The following is a 27,289-nucleotide window of genomic DNA, read 5'->3' on the forward strand; positions in this document are numbered from 1 at the left end:
AGGTTAACTTAAGGGTATCCTGTACGAGGACTCCCAAGTCCCGTTGCATCTCAGAACTTTGAATTCTTTCCCCTTTTAAATAATAGTCTGCCCGTTTTATTTTTTTCTGCCAAAGTGCATAACCATACACTTTCCAACAAATGACAGTAAACCTCAGTTGAATAGAACTGTATGAGATTGTGCTGCGCCCAAGGGAGGCTACGTTTATTTGAAGTGTTGTGCATGGTTTTGGGAGATAAAAGATTCATTGTAGAAATTGCTGAAGAGAACTGATACGGTGGTGTAACGACTCAGTTGTGGCGTCAGGAAAGATTGAACAAGGCCTCTCTCCAGGAAAAGGGGTTACTTCACGCCACTTCACTTGCCCCATTATTGGAATGTCCCCAGAACCAATGGACCCACTTTCAAAGGACTTTTCTTCTCACATTCTCGATATTTATTGCTTGTTTATTTATTATTGTTGTTTCTTTTTGCATTTGCACAGTCTGTTGCCTTTTGTTCTCTGGCTGAACGCCCAAGTGGGACAGTCTTTCAGTGATTCTGTTATAGTTATCCTGTAGATTTGTTGAGTGTGTCCATAAAAATTGAATCTCAGGGTTGTATATGGTGGTATGTATGTACTTTGATCATAAAATTTGCTTTGAACTTTCAGAATGTTCAGTTGTGACTTATTTGAGATGTCTGACTGTTTGATTGGCTGAAGAACAAGGCCAGCACTAGATTCGTAAATAACTTGATAAGGGAATTGAAGGGAAAATTATTTATCCAGAGGAAGGAGCTCATTATCACAAGGAATAGTTGTAATGGCACAATTTTAAGGTGATTGGAAGAAAGTATCAGGGAAGTTAGAGGTTATTTTTACACGGAGTGGTGGGTGCACGAAATACCCTGCCAAGAGTGGTGATCATCATTATGTGCCATGTCATAGACATGGGTGATCATGGTCTTCCATGATCATGATTGTTCTTGGCAAATTTTTCTACAGAAGTGGTTTGCCTTTGCTGCCTTCTGAGCAGTGACCTTACAAGACGGGTGACCCCAGCCATTATGCAGAGATTGCCTGGCGTCAGAAGTTGCGTCATCAGGACTTGCGATATGCTCATACGACCATCCACCACCTGCCCCCGTGGCTTCACGTGACTCTGTTCGGTGGGAGGGTGGAGGGGGACTAAGCGGGTGCTACACCTTGCCCAAGGGTGACCTGCAGGCTAGTGGAGGGAAGGAGCGTCTTGTACCTCCTTTGGCAGAGACGTGTCTCAACCCCGCCGCCCATGGTAGTAGAGGCAAATATATTAGGGACTTTTAAGGGACTCGTGGATAGGCACACGAATGATAGAAAAATGGAAGGTGATGTGGGAACGAAGGGTTGGATTGATCTTAGAGTAGGTTAAAAGGTCAGCACAACACTGTAAGCTAAAGGGTCTATGAATAGCTGAGCTCAGTATCATAGGCTAAGAGGGGAGCTGGTAAACACACACAAGATGGAAATGGAATTAGAATCAGGTTTGATATCACTGGCATATGTGGTGAAATTTATTAACTTTGCGCCAGCCGTACAATGCAAAACATAATGGAAGAAAAGCCCTGTGAATTACAGTACAGGTCCACAATCCCTTATCTGAAATCCTTGGGGCCAGTTGCATTTTGGAATTCTGAATTTTTCAGATTTCAGACCCCCCCCCCCCCGCCTGATACCAAAAAACATGTATGCTCAAGTCCCTTATTTAACCTGGCTCAGTGCAGTGGACTTTAGGACCTGGCAGCGCACCAAACCTGCGCACATCCTCCTGTATACTTTAAATCATCTCTAGATTTATAATACCTAATAGCTACTTGTAATACCTAATACAATGTAAATGTTATGTAAATAATTGTTATACTGTATTGTTTAGGGAATTATAACAAGAAGAAATTTTATTTCCAGCAAAAATATTCAATAAAACATAAAAATATACAGCTTCAAATGAACTGAATCAAACACATGGTAAATGACTTATTGGAATAAATGTAGAACGTCACAGTCACTGTCACTATAAAACTTCAGTAACTTGTCTTTCTGTTTATTTAAATCATATACAGTGGCAGTTCTGACCTATTTTCTTCAGTAAGACGCTGCACAGACACACCATGATCAAGTTTCTGCAATAACTCCACTTTCTGCGTTATTGATAGAGAAGATTCCTTCTCTTTTTCTCATTGTTATCCATAGGGATATCTGCAGCTCTTTTTGACATTTTCACAGTGAAATTAAACACAAAGTCAATAGTGAACACAAAATATCAGTGAACAGCAAATGCACGTGTAACCAGTACGAGCGCTGAGCCACAACTGACGCCTGGCGGCCTCTTCTAGTGCTGCCACGTCACACCTGAGTGACGTCAGCTGTTGGCAAAAAAAAACTAAGGTCTTCTGAGCTTTTTGGATTTCAGAATTTCAGATAAAGGAATGTGCACCTGTAATATGTTTATGCAAGTAGTGCAAAAATAGAAATGATAAAATAGCACAGAAGCAGGCTCTTTGGCCCATCATGTCTGTGTTGGTCATGAAGTATCCTTCTCTACTAACCCCATTCTCCAGTTTCTGGCCCATGCGAGACTGTTGCAGCTCAGGTGCCTGTCTCAATAATGCAGTAAGTATTGCAGGAGCGAATCATTTTGGTTTAGGTTGTGCATGATAATTAATGGAGTGAGGCACTCAAGTATCGTTGTTGTACAGATTGAACTAAGTGAATTTGGTCTTAACTAATCCCTGTACGTTTATACTTAAATGTACTGAGAATATCTGCCTGCCCCTCTGGCAGTGCACTTTGTTGGAGCAGAAGATGTCTTGTGCAGATCTTAAGCGTTGCTATGGATCAAAAGTCAAAGTAAATTTATTAAAGTATTGGGTGGCAGGGTGGAGATGGGCCTTTATCAAAGGAGGTGCAAGATGCTCCTTCCCACCGCTAGCCTGCAGGTCACTCTTGGGCAAGGTGTCGCACCTGCTTAGCCCCCCCCCCCACCTTTGACTTTGACTGTGGAATGATTGTTGGCGCCAGATGGTGTGGTTTTGAGTGTCTCAGGAGCTGTTAATCTCCTGGATTTTCACAAACAACAGTCTCTATATTGTACAGAGAAAGGTGCCAAAAAAAACAAAAAAAAAATTGAGTGAGTGGCAGTTCTGTGGGTGAAAATGCCTTAATAATGAGAGAGGTCAGAGGGGAATGGTCAGACTGGTTCAGGCTGACAGGAGGGTGACAGTAACTCAGATAACCACACATGACAACATGGAGTGTGGAAGAGCATCTCTGAATGCACAACTCATCGAACCTTGAAGTGAATGGGCTACAGCAGCCAAAGACCACAGGCATACTCTCAGTGTATATGTCGCCAAGTGCTACCTTGTGATTCATTTTCTTGCTGGCATTTACAGGAAAATAAAGAAATGCAATGGAGTTTATGAGAACTAATCATGGACAAAGACTGAGAAATAGCTGCAACGCACACAAAATGCTGAAGGAACTCGGCAGGCAGCATCTATGGAAAAACATACAGTCAACATTCTGGGCTGAGACCCTTCAGCAAAACTTTTTCTCCATAGATGCTGCCTGGCCTGCTGTGTTCCTCCAGCATTTTGCGCGTGTGTGTGTGTGTGTGTGTGTCGCTTGGATTTCCAGCATCTGCGGATTTTCTTTTGTGACTGACAAATAGCTATTGAGCGAAAGAGGGCAAATATTGCAAATAAAAATCAAATGAACAATGCTAAGAACATGAGGTGCAGAGTCCTTGAAAGTGAGTCTGAAGGTTGTAGTATGTAAATAGTATGTAAATAAGCATTGAATCATGTGAACAATTGGTTTAAAGGAGGTTTGTTTATTTCCTAATGATAGCTATCTGCTGTCCAGTTGTTTGGAAATCCTGGTAATTTGGCATCTGGTTCTTCTGCACTCGCTCCTGACTCACTCGGGCCTGGGTTCCTGTGTTCTTTTCAAACTGACTCAGACACACATTCCCAAACTCACCAAGTTCACTGGGGAATTTATTGTAACTTCTTTAAAAAAGGGTGAACTGAAACAAATACTGCAGATGCTGGAAATCAAGAGCAAGGATCTCAGTAAGTCAGGCATCACCTATTAAAACCGCATTTTGGGTATTAATAGGAATAATTTTTAACGATAACAAAGACAAGAAATTTTTTGCAGATGTACTGTGGAGAGTATTTTGACTGGTTGCATCATGGTCTGCTTTAAACTCCAATTGATGGGTATCTAATTAGTCAGGGTATCAAGGGATATGGGGAAAAAACAGGAAATTGGAACTAGATGGGAGAATATTTTAGCTCATGGTGGAGTGACGGAGCAGGCTCGATGGGCCGAATGGCCTGCTTCTGCTCCTTTGCCTTGTGTGAATATATAAAGATGGTGATGGGGAGCTGTAGAAGGGTGAGGTAGATCAGCTGATTGAGTAGTGTCACAACAGCAACCTTGGATGCAGCATTAGTAAGACCAAGGAATTTCTTGTGGACTTCAGGAAGGGGAAGACAGGAGAACACATTCCAATCCCCATTGAGGGGTCAGCGGTGGAAAGGGTGAGCAAGTTTAAGTTCCTGGGGTTCAATATCTCAGAGCGGTGGTCCCCAACCACCGGGCCGCGGCCGCGAGGAAACGATATGAGTCAGCTGCACCTTTCCTCATTCCCTGTCACGCACTGTTGAACTTGAACATAGGGTTGCCAACTGTCCCGTATTTGCCGGGACATTCAGTATATCGGGCTAAATTGGTTTGTCCCTTACGGGACTGCCCTTGTCCCGTATTTCCCCCGCTAAGGTAGAATGTTCCAATGAAACCGTTCGTAAGCGGAAATGGCGTGAAGCGAAGAAGCAATTACCATTAATTTATATGGGAAAAATTTTTGAGCGTTCCCAGACCCAAAAAATAACCTACCAAATCATTCCAAATAACACATAAAACCTAAAATAACACTAACATATAGTAAAAGCAGGAATGATATGATAAATACACAGCCTGTATAAAGTAGAAATGTATGTACAGTGTAGTTTCTCTTAACAGAGCCAGGAAGATTAAACCAAAGCCGATTTGTAGAAAAAAACGGCACGTCACGCATGCGCACACAGGTGCCCGTGCAAGGCTTCATGGTCATGGTCTTTCTCGGGGTAAACACGTGTCCCGTATTTGACTGCTACTTTTGTCCCTTATTTGGGAGTGAGAAAGTTGGCAACCCTAACTGTAAAAGACATGTTGAGGTGAGTTTAACCCTACTTGACCCCCCCCCCCCCCCACTGTCAGCCGGTCTGCAAGGATATTGTCAATATTAACCGGTCCGCAGTGCAAAAAAGGTTGGGGACCCCAGTCAGAGGACCTACATCCCTAGTCCAACATTTTAATGCAATCAAGATGAAGGCAGTAATGGCTATACTTCATTTACAGCTTGATATAGTTGCAGTAAGACCTTTACACAAAACTCCACTTGCAATGAAGACCACTGCCGTGAAAGGTTAACTACCTCTCCCATGATGTTGTCAGGCATGTTTCCAGCACTTTTTTGTTCCTATTTCTACCTTACACCACCTGACAAAACTAGGCAAAGCAGTAGTGAAGCGATTAATCTAACACAATGATAACACCAGCAGTCAGTGATGGGGGTTCAATTCCCACCACTGTCTGTAAGGAGTTTGTACGCTATCCCCATGACCACACGGGTTTCCTCAGGGCACTCTGGTTTTCTCCCACAATTCAAAGGCGTACGGGTTACGGTTGGTAAGATGCGAGCATGCTGTGCTGTGTCAAAAGGATATACTTAAAGCAGAGGTCATTGGGTATATTTAAAGCGGAGGTTGATAGTTTCTCGATTAGTAAGGATGTCAAAGGTTATGGGAGAAGGCGGGAGAATGGCGTTGAGAGAGATAATAAATCAGCCACGATGGAATGCTGGAGCAGACTCGATGGACCAAATGGAGCCTGCTCCTATATCTTATGGAAAGTACGATGATATTTGTGGGCTGGCCCGCAACACATACTTGGTTGTTGAAGCAAAGGTGCATTTCCTGTATCGATGCCAGAGTATTTAAATGAACATGTGACAAATAAAGTTAATCTTCAAGCTTCACCTCAAAACTGGCCGGCTGGTGGCGCAGTGGCATCAGCGCCGGACTTCGGAGTGAAGGCTCCCGAGTTCGAATCCAAGCCGGGTCACACCCTGAGCATGCTTTCCATCCGTGCCGAGTTGAGCGTCGAGCTAGCCACTTAGCCCCATTAAAAAAAAACAAGGGTCAAGTCAGGAATGTTCATATCGTGACCCGGTTAATCCGAAAGGAGACCAATCCTGACACTACGCGCCAGACAAGAATGGCTGACTGACTGGTGCGACATGCTAGGAAGGATCTCAAAACTAGTTTCAAAGGCTGGTAATAAGACCACAAGATATAGGAGCATAAATAGGTCATTCGGCCCACTGAGTCTGCTCTACTAGTTCATCATGGCTGATCAAATTTCCCCCTCAGTCCCAATTTCCTGACTTCTCTCTGTATCCCTTCATGCCCTGACCAATCAAGAATCTATCAACACACTATACACAAAGACTTGGAGTCCATAGCCGCCTGTGGCAACAAATTCCACAGTTTCACCACCCTCTGGCTGAAGAAATTCCTCCTTTTCATTTTAAAAGGATGCCTATCTATACTGATGCTGTGTCCTCTGGTCTTAGACTCCCCCATCATAGGAAGCACCTTCTCCACATCCACTCTATCAAGGCCTTTCAACATTCTGCAATGATGCAGAGCAAGGGAAATGTGTGTGGAAATCTTTTCTACGAGGATGCAGGGAAGTTCAGATTACATGGGAACAGAGGAGAAAGGATATTGCATGATCAGGCAGACTTGTCAAGAGTTCAAACCAAAAGCTTGAACTGGCATGTTTTGGCTTGACGCAACAGTAATAATATGAGAGATTTAGAAGAGTCATTTAGTTTCAGCCATGCGAGATAACTTGTGGTGATTGATTGTGGCAACATCATTATACAAAGACAATTTATACTAGCTGAATTAAGTGTATTCAGTCATAACTAATCCCTGTGTGTCCATGTCTAATAATATTGAACAGCTAAATATTTTGATCTAGCCTCACCACATCGACAATTTTCTTACTGTACTGCAAGAGAAAGAAGAAAGCCTTTAAAGAAATGAGTATCTAGCTGTATACTCACAAAGCAGTACAATTGCTACATCGGTTATATTTGCATAATCAAAAGCGGTAAAATTCCAATTAGCTGCAATCAGCTTTAGCAGCTTTGCCAGAATTGGCGTAGCACGGTAACCTAGTGGTTAGCACAACGTTTTACAGTATTAGCGACCCAGGTTCAATTCCTGCCGCTGTCTACAAGGAGTTTGCACGCTCTCCCCATGAGTACGTGGGTTCATCCAGGTGCTCCAGTTTCCTCCCATATGCCAAAGATGTACCAGTTGGTAGGTTAATTATAAGTTGTTCTGTGACTGGACTTGGGTTAAAATCAGGGATTACTGGGCGGTGTGGCTCAAAGGCCCAGAAAGGCCTACTCCTTGCTGTGTCTCAATAAAATAAATAACATCAGAATCAGGATTACTGCCACTGACGTTAGTTGTGAATCTGTTCCTTTGTGGTGGCAGGACAGGGCACCCCTAACAATTACCGTAAGTTACAATAAACAAGTAAATAATTCAAAGAGGTATAGCGAGGTACTGTCCATCGACCATTTATAAACCTGACAGCGGATGGGAAGAAGCTACTCCTGAAGTGTTGAATGTGTGTCTTCAGGCTCCCGTACCTCCGACCCAATGGTAGTACTCAGAAGGTGGGTCCTAGATGTGAGGGCCCTTAATGATGGATGTTGCCTATAGAAGATGTCCTTGATGGTGGGGGTGGGGGTTGTGATCGTAATGGGGATGGCTGAGTCCACGGGGCCTCTGACAATCCTGTGCATTGGAGTCTAAACCAGGCCATGATGCAACCAGTCAAAATGCTCTCCGCAGTACATCTGCGAAGAATTTCTTGTCTTTGGTGACACACCTTTCCCAAACGTTGCCTGGATTAGAGAGCATGTTTTACGAGGAAAGGATTAAGCGAGCTGAACTGTTCTCTTTGGAATGAAGGAGAATGAGAGGTGATCGGATAAGATGTTAAGATGCACAGATCAGGTATCTTTTTCCCAGGGTGAAAATGTCTAATGCAGCAGGCCATCATTTTAAGGTGATTGGAAGAATGTATAGAGAGGATGTCTCTTTTACAATGGGGGTGGGTGTGTGGAAGGGGTGGTGGTAGACAGGTGGATCCATGTGGCAGATTTAAGAGACTCTTCAGTAGACACACAGATGAAAGAAACTTTAGAGCCATTTGGGAAGGAAAGGTTAGATTGATCCTGGAGTATGTTAAAAGGATGGCACAACATCATGGTCCAAAGGGCCTGTGCTGAGCTGTACTGTTCTAAATCTTACCATCATCCATCATTGCAGTAGTTTCAACATTCGTAATAGCTTCAGCTGTCACCAGTACCACTCTTTATGTGAAATAACACAAACTCTTCCACTCCTTAAGAAAGGAAGAAGGCAGCAGAAAGGAAATTATAGACTGGTTAGCCTGACCTCAGTGGTTGGGAAGATGTTGGAGACAATTGATAAGGATGAGGTAATGGAGTACTTGGTGACACAGGACAAGATAGGACAAAGTCAGCATGGTTTCCTTAAGGAAAGATCTTGCCTGACGAACATGTTGGAATTCTTTGAGGAGATCACAAGTAGGATAGATAAAGGGGATGCAGTGGATGTTGCATATTTGGACTTTCAGAAAGCCTTTGACAAGGTGCCACACATGAGGCTGCTTACCAAGTTAAGAGCCCATGGTATTACAAGGAAGTTCCTGACATGTTGGAACATTGGCTGATTGGTAGGAGGCAGCGAGTGGGAATAAAAGGATCTTTTGCTGGTTGGCTGCCGATGACTAGTGGTATTCCACAGGGGTCTCTGTTGGCTTCTTTTTGTGCAGTATATCAATGATTTATATGGTGGAATAGATGGCATTGTTGCCAGTTTGTAGATGATATGAAGATTGGTAGAGGGGTAGGTAGTGTTGAGCAAACAGGTAGGTTGCAGAAGGACTTAGATTAGGGGAATGGGCAAGAAAGTGGAAAATGAATTACAATGTTGGAAAATGCGCGGTCATGCACTTTGGTAGTAGAAGTAAATGTGCAGATTTTTTTCTAAATGGGGAGAAAATCAAAAAATCTGAGATGCAAGTAGACTTGGGAATCCTTGTGCAGAGCGCCCTAAAGGTTAACTTGCAGGTAGAGTAGGTGGTGTGGACGGCAAATGCAATGTTAGCATTCATTTCAAGAGGTCTAGAATACAAGAGCAGGGATGTGAGCTGAGGCTTTATAAGGCACTGGTGAACAGTTTTGGGGTTCTCATCTAAAAAAAAATGTGCTGGCATTGGAGAGAGTTCAGAGCAGATTCAGAAGGATGATTCCAGGATTGAAAGATTATATGAGGAACGTTTGATGGTTCTGGGTCTGTACTAGCTGGAATTTAGAAGGATGGAGGGGGGATCTCATTGAAACCTTTCACATGTTGGAAGGTCTAGACAGAGTAGATGTGGAAAGGAAGTTTCCCATGGTGGGGGAGTCTAGAGCAAAAAGGTACAACCTCAGGATAGAGGGGCACCCATTTAAAACAGAGATTCTGAGAAATTTCCATAGCCAGAGGGTGGTGAATTTGTGGAATTTGTTACCTCAGGGAGCTATGAAAGCCAGGTCGTTGGGTGTATTTAAGGCAGAGCTTGATCGGTTCATGATTGGACATAGATTCAAAGGTTACGGGGAGAAGGTCGGGGACCGGGGCTGAAGAGGGGAAAAAAGGATCAGCCATGAATGAATGGTGGAGCAGACTCGATGGACCAAATGGCCTGATTCTGCTTCCATGTTTTATGGTCTTATGAAAACCTATAAAGAATGCTTGACTAGACATCATGGTTTGCACAGACCTACACGAAGGTGTGTCACTGAGCTCTGAATGTTGAGGTGATGTGGCAAAGGTTTTCTCTGGGCCTGGCAACCATTGTCAAGATCATGAGCCAGCTTATATGAATAATTTGTGATTAACTTCGAGCCATTCTAGCTCTTAAACTTTGAAGCGATAGAATTTTAACCATCGAGACAATAATTAAGCCAAGGACCTTTTCCCGGGGTGGAAATGGCTAATACCAGGGACATCATTTAAAGGTGATGGGAAGAAAGTATGGGGGGGGGGGTCAGAGGTAATTTTCCTACACAGAGCAGTGAGTATGCAAAAAACCCTGCCGTGGGTAGTGGTTGAGGCAGTTACATGAGGGGCATTTGAGAAACTCTTAGATGAAGGAAAAATGGGGAGCTATGGTAGGAGAGAGAGCTAGATTCAGGGGTCAGCACAACATCGTGGGCCACAGGGCCTGTACTGTGCTGTAATGTTGTATATAAAGCAAATGGATTACTCCAAGTGAGGATAGTTGGTACTTCAAGGCCTACAGAAAGGTTTTGTTTTTTCTGAAGAGTGCTGCCATAGACAGGAACGTAGACTCAATGGCCACTTTATTAGGTACACCTGAATTCCCCATTAAATTCGAAGTACATATACCATACACAGCCTTGAGTTTCATCTTCTTGCAGGCAGCCACAAAACAAAGAAAATAAGCAAATAACACACAAAGCATGAACTGCAGAGACACTGAAAGTGGGTCCGCAGCCTCTAAGCCTGTTGAGTCCTGAGACGGGTAAGGCCTCACGGAGAATTGAGCTGAACGCCAGTTTGTCCTTTGCCCTCAGTCTTAATCTTTTAGATCTGGTTCAGAGCTTAAATCAATTAGACATCAGTTCATTTCTCGCTCTCAGGCCTGGGCTCCACCACTTCAGTATGACCTAGTCCGCTCCAGAAATGGCTGATTCGGCTGTACCTGCTTTCTCGATGGTCTAGTTAGCCGACTCCTTCAGGGTACCTCAAAAATGGCATGTCGCACAGACAGTTCAAAAGCACCGCTCCCAAAGGGAAATCAGAGGCTGCGGATTGCAGTGGTTGTAGTCCAGAAAAGGTTTATTTAGTAGGATAGCTAAAAGTTTTGTTAGCTGCTTGCAAAACATCGCCGTGTCACACTAGTGCTGTCTTGCAGGTATTCCATCAGCCAATCATGTAGCAGCAACTCAATGAATAAAAGCATGTTGACGTTGTCAAGAGGTTCAGTTGTTGTTCGGACCAAACATCAGAATGGGAAAGAAATGTGATCAGAGTGACTTTGATCCTGGAATGATTGTTCCAGGCAGGGTGGTTTTGAATATCTCAGAAACTGCTGATCTGGGGTTTTCCATGCACAACAGTCTCTAGAGATTATAGAAAATAGTGCGAAAAGCAAAAAAGCATCCAGTCAGCAGTAGTTCTAGGGGTGAAAACACATTGTTATTGAAGCGACATTGCCTCAACGTTCAGGGGAGAAGATTTAGGACGGAGATGAGGAGAAACTTTTTTCCAGAGAGTGGTGAATCTGTGGAATTCTCTGCCCAGGGAAGCAGTTGAGGCTTCCTCACTAAATATATTTAAGATACAGTTAGATAGGTTTTTACATAGTAGGGGAATTAAGGGTTATGGGGAAAAGCCAGGTAGATGGAGCTGAGTTTACAGACAGATCAGCCATGATATTGAATGGCAGGGCAGGCTCGATGGGCCGGATGGCCGACTCCTCCTATTTCTTATGTTCTTATGTAGAAAAATAGCTAGAATGGCTGAAGCTGACAAGGTGGCGGTAATTCAAATAACTGCGCATTACAATAGAGGTGTGCAGAAGAGCATCTCGGAATGCACCACCCTTCGAACCTTGAAGTGGATGGGCTACAGCAGCAGAAAACCAAACTGGGTTCCACTCCTGTACCTAATAAAGTGGCCACTGAGTGTATATAACAAAAAGGCTTTTGCAAGCTACTTGGTTAGGCGTGACTTAATAAAGCTTTTCACGTGGTTATCTACATTTATAAAGGTTGAGGTAGTCAGAGTTTAATTGAGCAAATGTATTTGTGAACAAGAAGTGATCACCAGTGATGCATTCAGGAGAATGAATTATACAAATATCCTGGGCTGCAACCAAGATTTAAAGAAATGTTACCAAGCAGAAGTAACCATGTTTGGAGGCTTGCGTACCTCAATGATCCGGAGAGCTAGATTGGCCGGAGTCAGGGCTTTATGCTTTGGCTGTTGGTAGGGTCACCCATACCAAGCAGGTCAAAGGGTAGAGGCCAAACTAAGAGTTGTCCACCGGTCCTCCAGGTTCGGGGGGGTTCAGATCGTGGCTGACGATCCTGGTGGTAAAACACAATCGTTTTGAAAACAGCAATGAAAAATCCTTCTACATCTGAGTGTGACGATATTCCTGAGTCTCCACCCGGGACATGCGCGACTGACCATAATGAAAACCGCGAGGAAGCCCTGACCACCAGAGAGGGAAGGCCTTCTTTGCTGCCATGAATGCTGGTGGCATAATGGGCAGTAAGTGAGTGAATAGGATGTGTTGCAAATGCTGGTCGAGATGTTGTAGTCTCTGCGTTGAGGCTACAGGATCCTCCCGGGAGGGGGGAGAAGATCGTGACGACAGCACGTGCGGCCACTTCGGTGATGAATATGTTATTTGTCAAGTAGGGGACCGTGCACAATCCTGATTTGATGGAGGCAGACGTGAGAGCACAGCGGAACTTCTGGAAAACTTCTGAAGTGCCCGCTTTGCTACTGCTGCTACTGCGTGGTAACCGGAATCTCCGGAGCTGAAGGCCCCGAAATCCTCGGCTTTGCGTGTTTCAGCAGCCGGGGAGAGGTCGAAGGCACTTGGGAGGCTGTATCGGAGAGGCTGCTCGGAAGCTCGGAATTTTCGGACGGATGGACTCGGGGTTGGCTGGGGTCGGCTGCTTCCAAGGTATCGGCAAGTTGACGGTGCCTGGAGGTTTATGGCAGGGAGTTTCCCTTTTGCCGCCTGCTATCCGGGACTCGGGAGTTGATTGACTCGGGGCTTTGAGACTTTTTTGACTGTGCCTATGGTCTGTTCTTTATCAAATTATGGTATTGCTTTGCACTGCTGTAACTGTATGTGATTCTGTCAGTGTTAGAAACATAGAAACATAGAAACATAGAAAATAGGTGCAGGAGTAGGCCATTCGGCCCTTCGAGCCTGCACCGCCATTTATTATGATCATGGCTGATCATCCAACTCAGAACCCAGCCTTCCCTCCATACCCCCTGACCCCTGTAGCCACAAGGGCCATATCTAACTTCCTTTTAAACATAGCTAATGAACTGGCCTCAACAGTTTGCTGTGGCAGAGAATTCCACAGATTCACCACTCTCTGTGTGAAGAAGTTTTTCCTAACCTCGGTCCTAAAAGGCTTCCCCTCTATCCTCAAACTGTGGCCCCTCGTTCTGGACTTCCCCAACATCAGGAACAATCTTCCTGCATCTAGCCTGTCCAATCCCTTTAGGATTTTATACGTTTCAATAAGATCCCCCCTCAATCTTCTAAATTCCAATGAGTATAAGCCTAGTTCATCCAGCCTTTCATCATATGAAAGTCCTGCCATCCCAGGAATCAATCTGGTGAACCTTCTTTGTACTCCCTCTATGGCAAGGATGTCTTTCCTCAGATTAGGGGACCAAAACTGCACACAATACTCCAGGTGTGGTCTCACCAAGGCCTTGTACAACTGCAGTAGTACCTCCCTGCTCCTGTACTCGAATCCTCTCGCTATAAATGCCAGCATACCGTTCGCCTTTTTCACCGCCTGCTGTACCTGCATGCCCACTTTCAATGACTGGTGTATAATGACACCCAGGTCTCGTTGCACCTCCCCTTTTCCTAATCGGCCACCATTCAGATAATAATCTGTTTTCCTATTTTTGCCACCAAAGTGGATAACTTCACATTTATCCACATTAAATTGCATCTGCCATGAGTTTGCCCACTCACCCAACCTATGCAAGTCACCCTGCATCCTCTTAGCATCCTCCTCACTGCTAACACTGCCACCCAGCTTTGTGTCATCCGCAAACTTGGAGATGCTGCATTTAATTCCCTCATCCAAGTCATTAATATATATTGTAAACAACTGGGGTCCCAGCACTGAGCCTTGCGGTACCCCACTAGTCACCGCCTGCCATTCTGAAAAGGTCCCGTTTATTCCCACTCTTTGCTTCCTGTCTGCTAACCAATTCTCCACCCACACCAATACCTTACCTTAGTCTTTGGTCTTTCCTGTTTTCTGTGATATCACTCCGGAGAAACATTGTATCATTTCTTAATACATGTATGCATTTCTAAATGACAATAAAAGAGGACTGAGTGTTCTCACAATCTAAAAAAAATTATGGTTTCTAGAGTGGGGTTGGCGATTTACAGCTTGCGCTGTAAAGCAATGAGCAAAACGCTATGTTACCATGCCACCTCTATGCCAAGAAACTGCTGGATGGTTGGTATGGTCACGTTAGACTTTTCATGAATTTAGGATTAAGGCAAAGTGAAATCATCTTGTACTGGGAGATGCTGTGTGCCAAAACACAAGGGTTGACTATTTTCTAAATGGAGAGAAAATTCAAAAATCCAAGGGAGTCCTTGTGCAGGATTCCCTAAAGGTTAATTTGCAGGTTGAGCCAGTGGTGAGGAAGGCAAATGTGATTTTAGCGTTTGTTTTGAAGAGGTCTAGAATACAACAGCAAGGAGGTAATGTTGGGGGTTTCTAAAGCACCGGTGAGGCCTCACTTGGAGCTTTGTGAGCAGATCTGCGTCCTTTGTGTAAGAAAGGAGGTGCTGACATTGGAGAGGGTTCAAAGGAGGTTCATGAAAATGATTCCCTGATTGAAAGGCTTATCATATGAGGAGCGTTTGATGTCTCTGGGCCTGAACTCACTGGAATTCAGAAGAATCTGATTGAAATCTATCAAATGGTGAACGGCCATGGTAAGAGTGGATGTGGAGAGGATGTTTCCTATGGTGGGGAACTTTAAGACCAGCGGTCACGGCCTCAGAATAGAGGGAGGCCATTTGGAATGGAGATAAGGGGGAATTTCGTTAGTCGGAGAGTGGTGAATCTATGTCATTCATTGCCACAGGCAGCTGTGGAGATCAAGTCATTGGATATATTTAAGGCAGAGGTCGATAGATTCTCAATTTGTCAGGGCATGTAGGGATACGGGGAGAAGGCAGAAGAATGGGGCTGAGAGGCAAATGGGTCAGTCATGATAAAATGGTGGAGTAAACTCGATGGGCCAAATGGCCTAATTCTGCTCCTATACCTTGTGGTCTTAGGGTCTTTAAAAAAAAAAGGGCCATCTTTTCCACATACCTATCTGTCCCTTCACTTCTCTGCTACTCTGCATCCCTGAGAGCAAGTGCTTGTGAGCATCTGTCTGGTAGATTCTTGTACGGCTCATTTGCTTTATGACATCCTCAGAACTTTTCACAGTCTGAGTTCACGTTCAATTTATTGTTGTTCACTTGTACACATGTGAACTGCAAAAGGAAGCAACAGCCCTCTAGACTGCGTTGAACAGCACAGCACACGTAACTCACACATATAGCACAGAAAATAATAATATCGCAAAATAAATCAACAATAAGTTGCATTTACCTCTCACGTTTAAAAAGTAAACAGTATAATGCTGCTGGCACTTGATAAGTTTGCTGATGACACAACAATTATAGGCCGTATCTCAGGTAATGATGAGTTTGAGTACAGAGAGGAAATTAAGAACCTGGTGGTATGGTGCGAAGACAATAACCTATCCCTCAATGTCAGCAAAACAAAGGGATTGGTTGTTGACTTCAGAAGGAGTAGCGGACTACATTACATCGGTGGTGCGCAAGTGGAACAGATCAAAAGCTTTAAGTTCCTCGCGGTCAATATCACAAATGACCTGACTTGGTCCAACCAAGCAGAGTCCACTGCCAAGAAGGCCCATCAGCGCCTTTACTTCCTGAGAAAATTAAAGAAATTTGGCCTGTCCCCTGAAATCCTCACTAATTTTTATAGATGCACCGTAGAAAGCATTCTTCTAGGGTGCATCACACCCTGGTATGGAAGTTGTCCTATCCAAGACCGGAAGAAGCTGCAGAAGATCGTGAACACGGTGCAGCACATCACACAAACCAATCTTCCACCCTTGGACTCACTTTACACCGCACGCTGTCGGAGCAGTGCTGCCAGGATAATCAAGGACACAACCCACCCAGCCAACACACTTTTCATCGCTCTTCCCTCCGGGAGAAGGCTCGGGAGCTTGAAGACTTGTATGGCCAGATTTGGGAACAGCTTCTTTCCAACTGTGATAAGACTGCTGAACGGATCCTGACCCGGATCTGGGCCATACCCTCCAAATATCCAGACCTGCCTCTCGGTGTTTTTTTTTGCACTACCTTACTTTCCATTTTTCTATTTTCTTTTTATTATTTATAATTTAAATGTTTAATATTTACTATCGATTTGTAATCCAGGGAGCAGGAAGCGCAGAATCAAATATTGCAGTGATGATTGTACGTTCTAGTATCAATTGTTTGGCGTCAATAAAGTATAAAGTATATGGAATGAGACCTAGGTGGTGGCAGAGAGTTCAGTGGTCTTACAGCCCAGGGAAGAAGCTGTTTCCCATCCTAGCAATTCTTGTCCTAATGTAACAGTACCTCCTACTTGATCATAGGGAATCAAAGAAGTTGTTGGATGGATGGGAGGGATTATTGACAAATTATTAAGTTCAGTAAGTCTCGGTATGAGAACAAATACAGACTAGCATGAAATATTTAAAATAAATTTATTATTAAAGTACATATACATGGAAACATAGAAAACCTACAGCACAATACAGGCCCTTCGTCCCACAGAGTTGTGCCAACCATGTCCCTACCTTAGAAATTACTAGGCTTACCTATAGCCCTCTATTTTTCTAAGCTCCATGTACCTATCCGAAAGTCTCTTCAAAGACTCTACCGTATCTGCCTCCACCACCGTTGCTGGCAGCCCATTCCACGCACTCACCACTCTGCGTTAAAAAACTAACCCCTGATATCTCCTCTGTACCTACTCCCCAGCACCTTAAACCTGTGCCCTCTTGTGGCAGCCATTTCAGCCCTGGGAAAAGCCTCTGACGAGCCACACGATCAATGCCTGTCATCATCTTAAACACCTCTATCAGGTCACCTCTCATACGTCACCTTATACTACCTTGAGATTCATTTTCTTGCAGTCTTTTACAGGAAAATAAAGAAATAGTTTATGGAAAAAGAACAAAACCTATCATAGGGTGACAGTGTGGTGATATGTCTCTACCAGAGGAGGTATAAGGTACTCCTTCCCTCTGCTAGCCTGCACCCTTGAGCAAGGTGGAGTACCTACTTAGCCCCCCGGTTAGGGTCATGTGAAGCCATTGAAGCAGGTGGCGGATGGCTGTATGAGCAGCTGGAGCATATCACAAGTCCTGGTTATGTGACCACTGACGCCAGGCAATCTGTGAAGAACATTGATAATGGTTGGGGTCACCCGTCTTGTAAGGAGGCTGGTCAGAAGAAGGCGATGGCAAACCACCTCTGCAGAAAAAATTACCAAGAACAATCGTCGTCATGGATAGAGACAGATGGGGGACGGTTGATTGCCCACGTCATACGACATGACACATGATGATGATCATAACAAGCATCCAATGTGCCAAAGAGGACAATCATGTCAATGATAAGTAAATAAATTATATCAAGGACATAAGTTATTGAGTCCTAGAAAGTGAGTCTGCAGGTTGTGGAATCAGTTCACTGTTGACATGAATGAATTTATCTACACTGGATCAGGAGCCTGATAGTTGAGGAGTAATGGACGGAGGGAGGAGAAGATGGCGGCGCGACGTAGCGTGCGCGGCTGTTCCGAATGATATCGATATGTGTTAACTAGGGGGCCGTGCACAATCCTGATTTGATGGAGACAGCCATGGGAAGCGCAGAGGAACATCTGGAGAAACTTCTGAAATGCCTGCTTCACAGCCGCTGCTACTGTGCGATCGAGAATCTCCAGAGGGAAAGGCCCCAAATCCTCGGCTTTGCGTATCGCCTGTTGCCGGGGCCGGGGTCGAAGCGCTCAGCAGAGACGGTGCTCGGTGTCGGAGAGGTGGTCAGAGGCTCGGAGTTTTCGGACGGACTCGGACTGTGGTCGGATGCTTCCAGGATGCTGCATTGGCAAGTTGGCAGCGCTGGAGGTTCACCATCTGTGTGAGATGATGGGACTTTCGAGAGACTTTGAGACTTTTACCGTGCCCAGTGCCCATTGCACTGTTGTAACTATATGTTATAATTATGTGGTTTTTGTCAGTTTTTCAGTCGGTTTGTCATGTGTTTCTGTGATATCATTCTGGAAAAACATTGTATCATTTCTTAATGCATGCATTACTAAATGACAATAAAAGAGGACTGCGTGTCCTCGAAATCTAATCTAATAACTGTACCTGAGCCATTTGCTGTCTAGAAGTGGAAGCAGCTTCACTTGTTGCTTTCAAAGGTAAATGGAATGACTGGCTCCTTAAATGAGGAAGTATTACATAGCTGTAGGAAAGGAACTTGGGATTGAGGGCAAACAACAGGAATTCTGCAGATGCTGGAAATTCAAGCAACACACATCAAAGTTGCTGGTGAACGCAGCAGGCCAAGCAGCATCTATAGGAAGAGGCGCAGTCGACGTTTCAGGCCGAGACCCTTCGTCAGGATTGAGGGGATTGTTCTCTCGGAAAGCTGGTGTTGGCCTGTTTGCTTTTGTTCATTTTTGGTTATCAAAGTTCAAATTAAATTTTATTATCAGAGTACATGTATGTCACCACATATAACCCTGAGATTCATCTTTATGTGGGCATACTCAGCAAATCTGTAGAATAGTAACTATAACAGGATCAATGGAAGATCAGCCGGCGTCCCCTTTTGTTCAGGAACCTGATGATTGTGGGATAGTAAATGTTCTTGAACCTGGTGGTGCGAGAACTGAGGCTTCTGTACCTTCTCCCTGAAGGCAGCAGTGAGAAAAGAGGGTGGTCTGAGTGGTGGGGGTCTCTGGGTGCTGCTTTCCTACAACAGCGTTTCACGTTGATGCACAGTATATCACAGTATATGCACATTAGCAAATTTGCCGATGACACAAAGCTGGGTGGCAGTGTGAAATGTGAGGAGGATGTTATGAGAATGCAGGGTGACTTGGACAGGCCGGGTGAGTGGGCAGATGCATGGCAAATGCAGTTTAATGTGGATAAATGTGAGGTTGTCCACTTTGGTGGTAAGAACAGGAAGGCAGACTATTACCTAAATGGAGTCAAGTTAGGAAAAGGGGAAGCACAACGAGATCTAGGTGTTCTTGTACATCAGTCACTGAAAGCAAGCATGCAAGTACAGCAGGCAGTGAAGAAAGCTAATGGCATGCTGGCTTCATAACAAGGGGAATTGAGTATAAGAGCAAAGAGGTCCTTCTGCCGTTGTACAGGGCCCTGGTGAGACCACACCTGGAGTACTGTGTGCAGTTTTGGTCTCCAGATTTGAGGAAGGACATACTAGCTATTGAGGGAGTGCAGCGTAGGTTCACAAGGTTAATTCCTGGGATGGCGGGACTGTCATATGTTGAAAGATTGGAGCGACTGGGCTTGTATACTCTGGAATTTAGAAGGCTGAGAGGGGATCTTATTGAAACATGTAAGATTATTAAGGGATTGGACACGCTGGAGGAAGGAAGCATGTTCCCGCTGATGGGTGAGTCCAGAACCAGAGGCCACAGTTTAAGAATAAGGGGTAGGCCATTTAGAACGGAGTTGAGGAAAAACTTTTTCACCCAGAGAGTGGTGGATATATGGAATGCTCTGCCTCAGAAGGCTGTGGAGGCCAAGTGTCTGGATGCTTTCAAGAAAGAGATGGATAGAGCTCTTAAAGATAGTGGAATCAAAGGATATGGGGATAAGGCAGGAACTGGATACTGATTGTGAATGATCAGCCATGATCACAGTGAATGGTGGTGCTGACTCGAAGGGCCGAATGGCCTACTCCTGCACCTATTGTCTATTACCATATTCATTAATGTAGTGCCTGTAGACAAGTTTTAATTTCTTTACTGAGTTATCATCTTTGGAAACATTCATGCCTTCTCACTTTTGAAAATCCTTTCTGATATTACTTTCAGAAAACTGACGTGTCGACAGAAAGAGTCATGGCGACACCCCCTGTCCCTGGTCCAGGGATGCCTGGAGCATTTTCTGCAACTCAGAGCCAGGCGGGACGTGAGGTTAATACAGCTTCTCTCTGTCGAATTGGCCAAGAGACGGTACAAGACATTGTTTCGAGAACGATGGAAATCTTCCAGCTTCTTCGAAATATGCAGGTCAGTCTCTGAGTAGCCTTTATATGGATCAAATTATTGATTGTAGGTGCTGTGACCGTCAGCATCGTGGAACATGTACAAAATATTCTTTAAAGGTTAGCTTTATTTGTCAAATGTACATTGAAACATACAGTGAAATGCGCTGTTTGCGTCAATGATCGTCACCGCCCAAGATATGCTGGGACAGCCCATAATTGTCGCCAAGCTTCTGGCATCAACATAACATGCCCATAACTTCATTGACTCTCCTCTATTATGAACTGTTTAAGTTTAGAGAAAATAAGAAGTCAGACTCCTTACAAGCCGTGACGGGAATTGAACCACAATCTTCCGATTGCTGGCGCTGTAAACAGCTACACCATCGTGCCACCCTGCCAAAATGCCCAAAAGCATGATTGATCAATAAATCAGTGGCATTTTATAGTTTTTTTTGTAAGCTAAATCAAATTTGATATGAAAACAAAATAGAAACGGTGCTTACCATCTTTTAAAAGACTCGTGTGTTTTTCAGTTTTATTATTGCTGAAACACATTCGGTAATAAAAATGGGATTTTACAGTGCACTGAAGAAAGATCTTGGCCTGAAACATCAACTATTTATTCCTCTCCGTAGATGCTACCAAACCTGATGAGTTCCTCCAGCGTTTTGTGTGTGTTACTCTAGTTCTCTGGTTCCCAACCCGGAGTCCACGACCCCCCGGTTAATGGTAGGGGTTCATGACATAAACAGGTTGGGAACCCCTGGTCCAGATTTTCAGCATGTGCAGAATCTCCTGTGTTTGGGAATTTATGTTCTGTGGCAAATGAAGCTTGCTACTTACTTCCTGTTAATAGAACTGGTGTTCTGGGCAGCGATGAAGATCCTTCATCTCTGGCGGTGTTCAGGGCTTCCTTCATCGTCTCAGAGCTTCCTCTTGCCACTCATGCAGGTCCCAGGCAGAGACTCAGGAATACCGTCGCACTCAGTTGTAGAAGGTTTCTTCGTTGCTTTTTCCGTAACAGTTTGGTTTTACCACTCAATACAAATGAACCTTAGGATATAGAAACATAGAAAACCTACAGCTCAATACAGGCCCTTCGGCCCACAAAGTATTGCGGAACATGTTGTGCCTACCTTAGAAATTAATAGACTTCCCCATAGCCCTGTATTTCCCTAAGCTTCATGTACCTATCCAGGAGTCTCTTAAAAGACCCTATCGTATCCGCCTCCACCACCGACGCCGGTAGCCCATTCCACACACTCACCACTCTCTGTGTAAAAAACTTAACCCTGGCATCACCACCGTACCTACTCCCCAGCACCTTAAACCTCTGTCCTCTTGTGGCAACCATTTCAGCCCTGGGAAAAAGGCCTCTGACTATTCACAAGATCAATACCTCTCATCATCTTATACACCTCTATCAGGTCACCTCTCGTCCTCCGTCACTCCAAGGAGAAAAGGCTGAGTTCACTCAACCTGTTTTCATAAGGCATGCTCCCCAATCCAGACAACATCATTGTAAATCTCCTCTGCACCCTTACTATGGCTTCCACGTCCTTCCTGTAGTGAGGCGACCAGAACTGAGCACAGTACTCCAAATGGGGTCTAACCATAGTCCTATATAGCTGCAACATTACGTCTCGGTTCCTAAATTCAATTCCACGGTTAATGAAGGCCAATACACCGTATGCCTTCTTAACCACAATGTCAACCTGCGCAGCTGCTTTGAGCGTCCTATGGACTCAGACCCCAAGACCCCTCTGATCCTCCACACTGCCAAGAGTCTTACCATTAATACTATATTCTGCCATCATATTTGACCAACCAAAAAGAACCACTTCACACTTATCTGGGTTGAACTCCATCTACCTCTTCTCAGCCCAGCTTTGCATCCTGTCAATGTCCCGCTGTTACCTCTGACAGCCCACAACACCTCTCATCATTTTATACACCTCTATCAGGTCACCTCTCATCCTTCGTCACTCCAAGGAGAATCCACAACACCTCCAACCTTTGAGTCATCAGCAAACTTACTAACCCATCCCTCCACTTCCTCATGCAGGTCATTTATAAAAATCACGAAGAGTAAGGGGTCCCAGAACAGATCCCTGAGGCACACCACTGGTCACCGACCTCCATGCAGAATATGACCCGTCTACAACCTTTGCCTTCTGTGGGCAAGCCAGTTCTGGATCCACAAAGCAATGTCCTCTTGGATCCCGTGCCTCCTTACTTTCTCAATAAGCCTTGCATGGGGTACCTTATCAAATGCCTTGCTGAAGTTGTTGCCAAGGTCTTCTAGTACATCAGTCACTGAAAGCAAGCATGCAGGTACAGCGGACAGTGAAGAAAGCTAATGGAATGCTGGCCTTCATAACAAGGAGAATTGAGTATAGGAGCAAAGAGGTCCTTCTGCAGCTGTACAGGGCCCTGGTGAGACCACACCTGGAGTATTGTGTGCAGTTTTGGTCTCCAAATTTGAGGAAGGACATTCTTGCTATTGAAGGAGTGTAGCGTAGGTTCACAAGGTTAATTCCTGGGATGGCAGGACTGTCATATGTTGAAAGATTGGAGCGACTGGGCTTGTATACACTGGAATTTAGAAGGCTGAGAGGGGATCTTATTGAAACATATAAGATCATTAAGGGATTGGACACACTGGAGGCAGGAAGCATGTTCCCACTGATGGGTGAGTCCAGAACCAGAGGCCACAGTTTAAGAATAAGGGGTAGGCCATTTAGAACAGAGTTGAAGAGAAACTTTTTCATCCAGAGAGTGGTGGATATATGGAACGCTCTGCCCCAGAAGGCTGTGGAGGCCAAGTCTCTGGATGCTTTCAAGAAAGAGATGGATAGAGCTCTTAAAGATAGTGGAATCAAAGGTTATGGGTATAAGGCAGGAACTGGATACTGATTGTGGATGATCAGCCATGATCACAGTGAATGGTGGTGCTGGCTTGAAAGGCCAAATGGCCTACTCCTGCACCTATTGTCTATTGTCTATTGAAATCTATATACACTACACCTACTGCTCTTCCTTCATCAGTGTGTTTAGTCACATCCTCAAAAAATTCAATCAGGCTTGTAAGGCACGACCTGCCTTTGACAAAACCATGCTGACTTATTCCTAATCATATTATGCCTCTCCAAATGTTCATAAATCCTGCCTCTCAGGATCTTCTCCATCAACTTACCAAGCACTGAAGTAAGACTCACTGGTCTATAATTTCCTGGGCTATCTCTACTCCCTTTCTTGAATAAGGGAACAACATCTGCAATTCTCCGATCCTCCGGAACCTCTCCCGTTCCCATTGATGATTCAAAGATCATTGCCAGAGGTTCAGCAATCTCCTCCCTCGCCTCCCACAGTAGCCTGGGGTACATCTCATCGGGTCCTGGCGACTTATCTTACTTGATGCTTTCCAAAAGCTCCAGCACATCCTCTTTCTTAATATCTATATGCTCAAGCTTTTCAGTCCACTGCAAGTCTGCACTACGATCACCAAGATCCTTTTCCATAGTGAATACTGAAGTAAAGTATTCATTAAGTACCCCTGCTATTTCCTCCGGTTCCATACACACTTTCCCACTGTCACACTTGATAGATCCTATACTTTCATGTCTTATCCTCTTGCTCTTCACATACTTGTGGAATGGGGGTTTCCTTAATCCTGCTCACCAAGGCCTTTTCATGGCCCCTTCTGGCTCTCCTAATTTCATTCTTAAACTCCTTCCTTCTAGCCTTATAATCTTCTAGATCTCTATCATTACCTAGTTTTTTGAACCTTTCATAAGCTCTTCTTCTTGACTAGATTTATAACAGCCTTTGTACACCATGGCTCCTCTACCCTACCATCCTTTCCCTGTCTCATTGGAATGTACCTATGCAGAACTCCACACAGATATCCCCTGAACATTTGTCACATTTGTTCCGTACTTTTCCCTGAGAACACCTCTTCCAAATTTGAGCTTCCAATTTCCTGCCTGATAGCCTCATAATTCCCGTTACTCCAATTAAACACTTTTCTAACTTGTCTGTTCCTATCCTTTCCAATGCTATCGTAAAGGAGATAGAATTATGATCACTCTCTCCAAAGTGCTCTCCCCCTGTGAGATCTGACACCTGACCATGTTCATTTCCCAATACTGTATCAAGTATTATACGATAAATCAAACTTGTGAAATGATTTTGGTTTTTAATTTGCGCACACAGTTATTGATGAGTTTAAAATTGGGTAACAGTGGATAAAAGTGAATTGATTGTGGAATGATTGATTTGTCCTTCCTACTGTGTCTGTAATATAAATCAAGTCAAGTTTGTTGTTATTTCACTATATACATGCAGAACGTCAAACAAGACGTTTCTCCGGACCGGGGCGTAAAGCACAGTAGTACACATCACACACATGTCACACACAGTAACTTAGGAAAGTAAGGATAAAATCTACAGATGAATTACACATAAATAAACAAATTAAAGTGCATAAATTAGATTTTGTAAGACACAGAACAGATTAACCAGTGACACTTCGAATGCAATGTACCAGGAAGTTCAGAAGCCTAATGGCCTGAGGGAAGAAGCTGTTTCCCATCCTGACCGTTCTTGTCTTTATGCACCAAAGTCTCTGCCTGATGGTAGAAAGTCAAAGAGGATGCTGGATGGATGGGTGGGATCTTTGATGATGTAAAAGGCCCTGCTGTGCTTCTGTTGCTGAGACAGTTCCACACTTTGTCTGGGTTCCTTTTAGACACGTTCAATTGAAGTAGAAGAGTTGATGACAGAGTAGCAGCAGAATTGTGCTGCACATTCTCATTTACAATCATAAATCAGCCTCTTGAAGATATAGTTTTAATATATCGTAATTACAAAGTCTTAGTGATTTTTGCTTCCATTGAAATGAGTAGTTTTTGGGATCTGAAGAAATTATCAAGGTTATGAAAGCACTTGAGATGATCATTGGCAGAAGATGATGTAGACAGGTTAGAAAATCTGTAACAGGGCTTTGGCTTGGAATTAGTACCACAAGAATGATACAGATTCATTTATTTATCACGTACTAGATATCGAAACATGCAGTAACATGCTGTTTGCATTAACAACCAGCATATCCCAAGGCCAGTAAGTGCCATGCATTCGAAGTTCAAGTACATTTATTATCAAAGTAGGTATAAATTACAGGCAGCCGTAAAGCGAGAAACCCGGAAGAACCCAGTTTAAAAAAAGACCAGCGCCCAACGCGCAGGGAGAGACGGGGAGAAATCACAAATCACGCAAACAATGGCATTCCGAACCAAATTGAGTCCACAGACTCGAGGCCCGAAGCAGCTGGAGTAGGCCCACAGCCTCTTCTCAATTCATCACATGGTGGGGCAAATCGCCGAGAAGCCTGCAGATATGGAGCTTGGAGCAAGCGGAGCAGTCTCACAGCCTCGGCGCCGCGGAGGGAGGAGCAGATGTGGCAGAAGAACGAGCAGAATTGGCCCAACCCTCGTCTCCGGTCCCGACGTGCTGACTTTTCAGTCCATCTGGAACGTACCCCGCACAGGAGCCTAGGCCCCGCGGCATCAATACCCTGCCGCTGCATTCTGGCCTCTACTCGACCTTTCCAAATTGGCTTGGCGCTTAGATTGATCCAGCCTCGCTCCTAGTTAAGATGGATGCGCTCTGGAACTCTTCCGCTCTGACTCCTCTCCGATTTGCTCGGTCCAACTCCGATACCGTCTCGAACGGGCCTCGACCTTGCTCCGACCACTTCCGGTGCCATCTTAACATACCCACATTACTTGGCAGAGCAACACAGAATAGAGCAAGCAACAATAACAAAACAAGCCCTGTTCCTCCCACCCACCCTGACTTTGGGTTTCCGATTGGCCTTTGGGTTTCAATTTCCAGTACCAAACCCCAATCTCGCTGATGACAGGGCCCTGAACGCCAGGCTCGAATTCCGTGCTCGCCGACTCACTGGCCCTTGTGCCTCCGTCTCACGGGGACATCTGACCCTGACACCTGGAATATCCAATCTGGAATATGCATCTCCAACAGGTCTCTGAACCGAAATTCCGTATCAGTGTGCGGTTGTTTCAAATGATCAGGCTGTACAACCAGATTGTCATCTTGCCATTCTATTTTAAGGGTGGTCAGTGAAGGAAATTGTATAAACTCAGAATGTCCAATATTGCCGCTGAAAACTTTGCTTTCCAAGGAAAGTGGTAATAGCATCCTTGCATGATAGGAGATTGCAGGTTTTTTCCTTGTAACTATTTTTTAATAAATATATCTGACCGGTTTTTCAAATATATCTTGACAGGTAAAATGCGTCAGACCAGGCAGTGGCAATATGTTCTCCATTGCTTATCACTTAGAAGTGCTACTATACTATCAAAAAAAAAGCAAATTGAACTTCCTTTCAAAATAAGATGAGTATCAGGGATTTAATGGAAATTGTAGTGGTAGACAATGATACAGTGGGAGACATTACACATTCTCACCTCTCGGCAATTTAGCAGTTTCTGGCATATGACCCCACTGCAGTACCTGCAGCCACGTTGCCACATTTTATAAGTATTATGACGCGCATGGGTCAGTGGAAGACAAACAGAACCAACCTCCTGCTGCAGACTCGCTGATTGGCCTTACTGCAGACAGCCCTGCCCAATCTGCAGTGTGTGATTTGGGGGTGGATGTGCAGCGAGGATCAGTGGGCCATCCTGCAGGGTGTGAATGTTGATTGGGGGGGGGGAAATGTTGGGGTCAAGTAGCAGCAGAGATAATGATTAACATGTCATACTCCCCCCCCCCTCCCCCCCACCATGCACACAGGCTAAAGCGAGGGCTTCTCAACCTTTTTTACGCCGTGGACCTCGACCATTAACCAAGGGGTGGTGAATTTGTGGAATTGGTTGCCAC

At 44.5% G+C, this 27,289-nt stretch overlaps 1 protein-coding gene across 2 annotated transcripts in view; it reads left to right on the plus strand.

The window, feature by feature from the left end:
* The window catches only part of LOC134355796 (mediator of RNA polymerase II transcription subunit 30-like), a 123,657-nt gene that overhangs the window by 17,581 nt on the left and 78,787 nt on the right, over window positions 1–27,289 (plus strand). For both annotated transcript variants that reach the window (XM_063066232.1, XM_063066223.1), the window contains exon 2: window positions 20,205–20,402. In XM_063066232.1, coding sequence (XP_062922302.1) covers window positions 20,232–20,402 — 171 coding nt within the window. In that variant the 5' untranslated portion in view covers window positions 20,205–20,231. The remainder of the gene's footprint in view (window positions 1–20,204; window positions 20,403–27,289) is intronic.

The sequence above is a fragment of the Mobula hypostoma genome, chromosome 1 (assembly GCF_963921235.1).
Source record: "Mobula hypostoma chromosome 1, sMobHyp1.1, whole genome shotgun sequence".
Taxonomy (NCBI): domain Eukaryota; kingdom Metazoa; phylum Chordata; class Chondrichthyes; order Myliobatiformes; family Myliobatidae; genus Mobula; species Mobula hypostoma.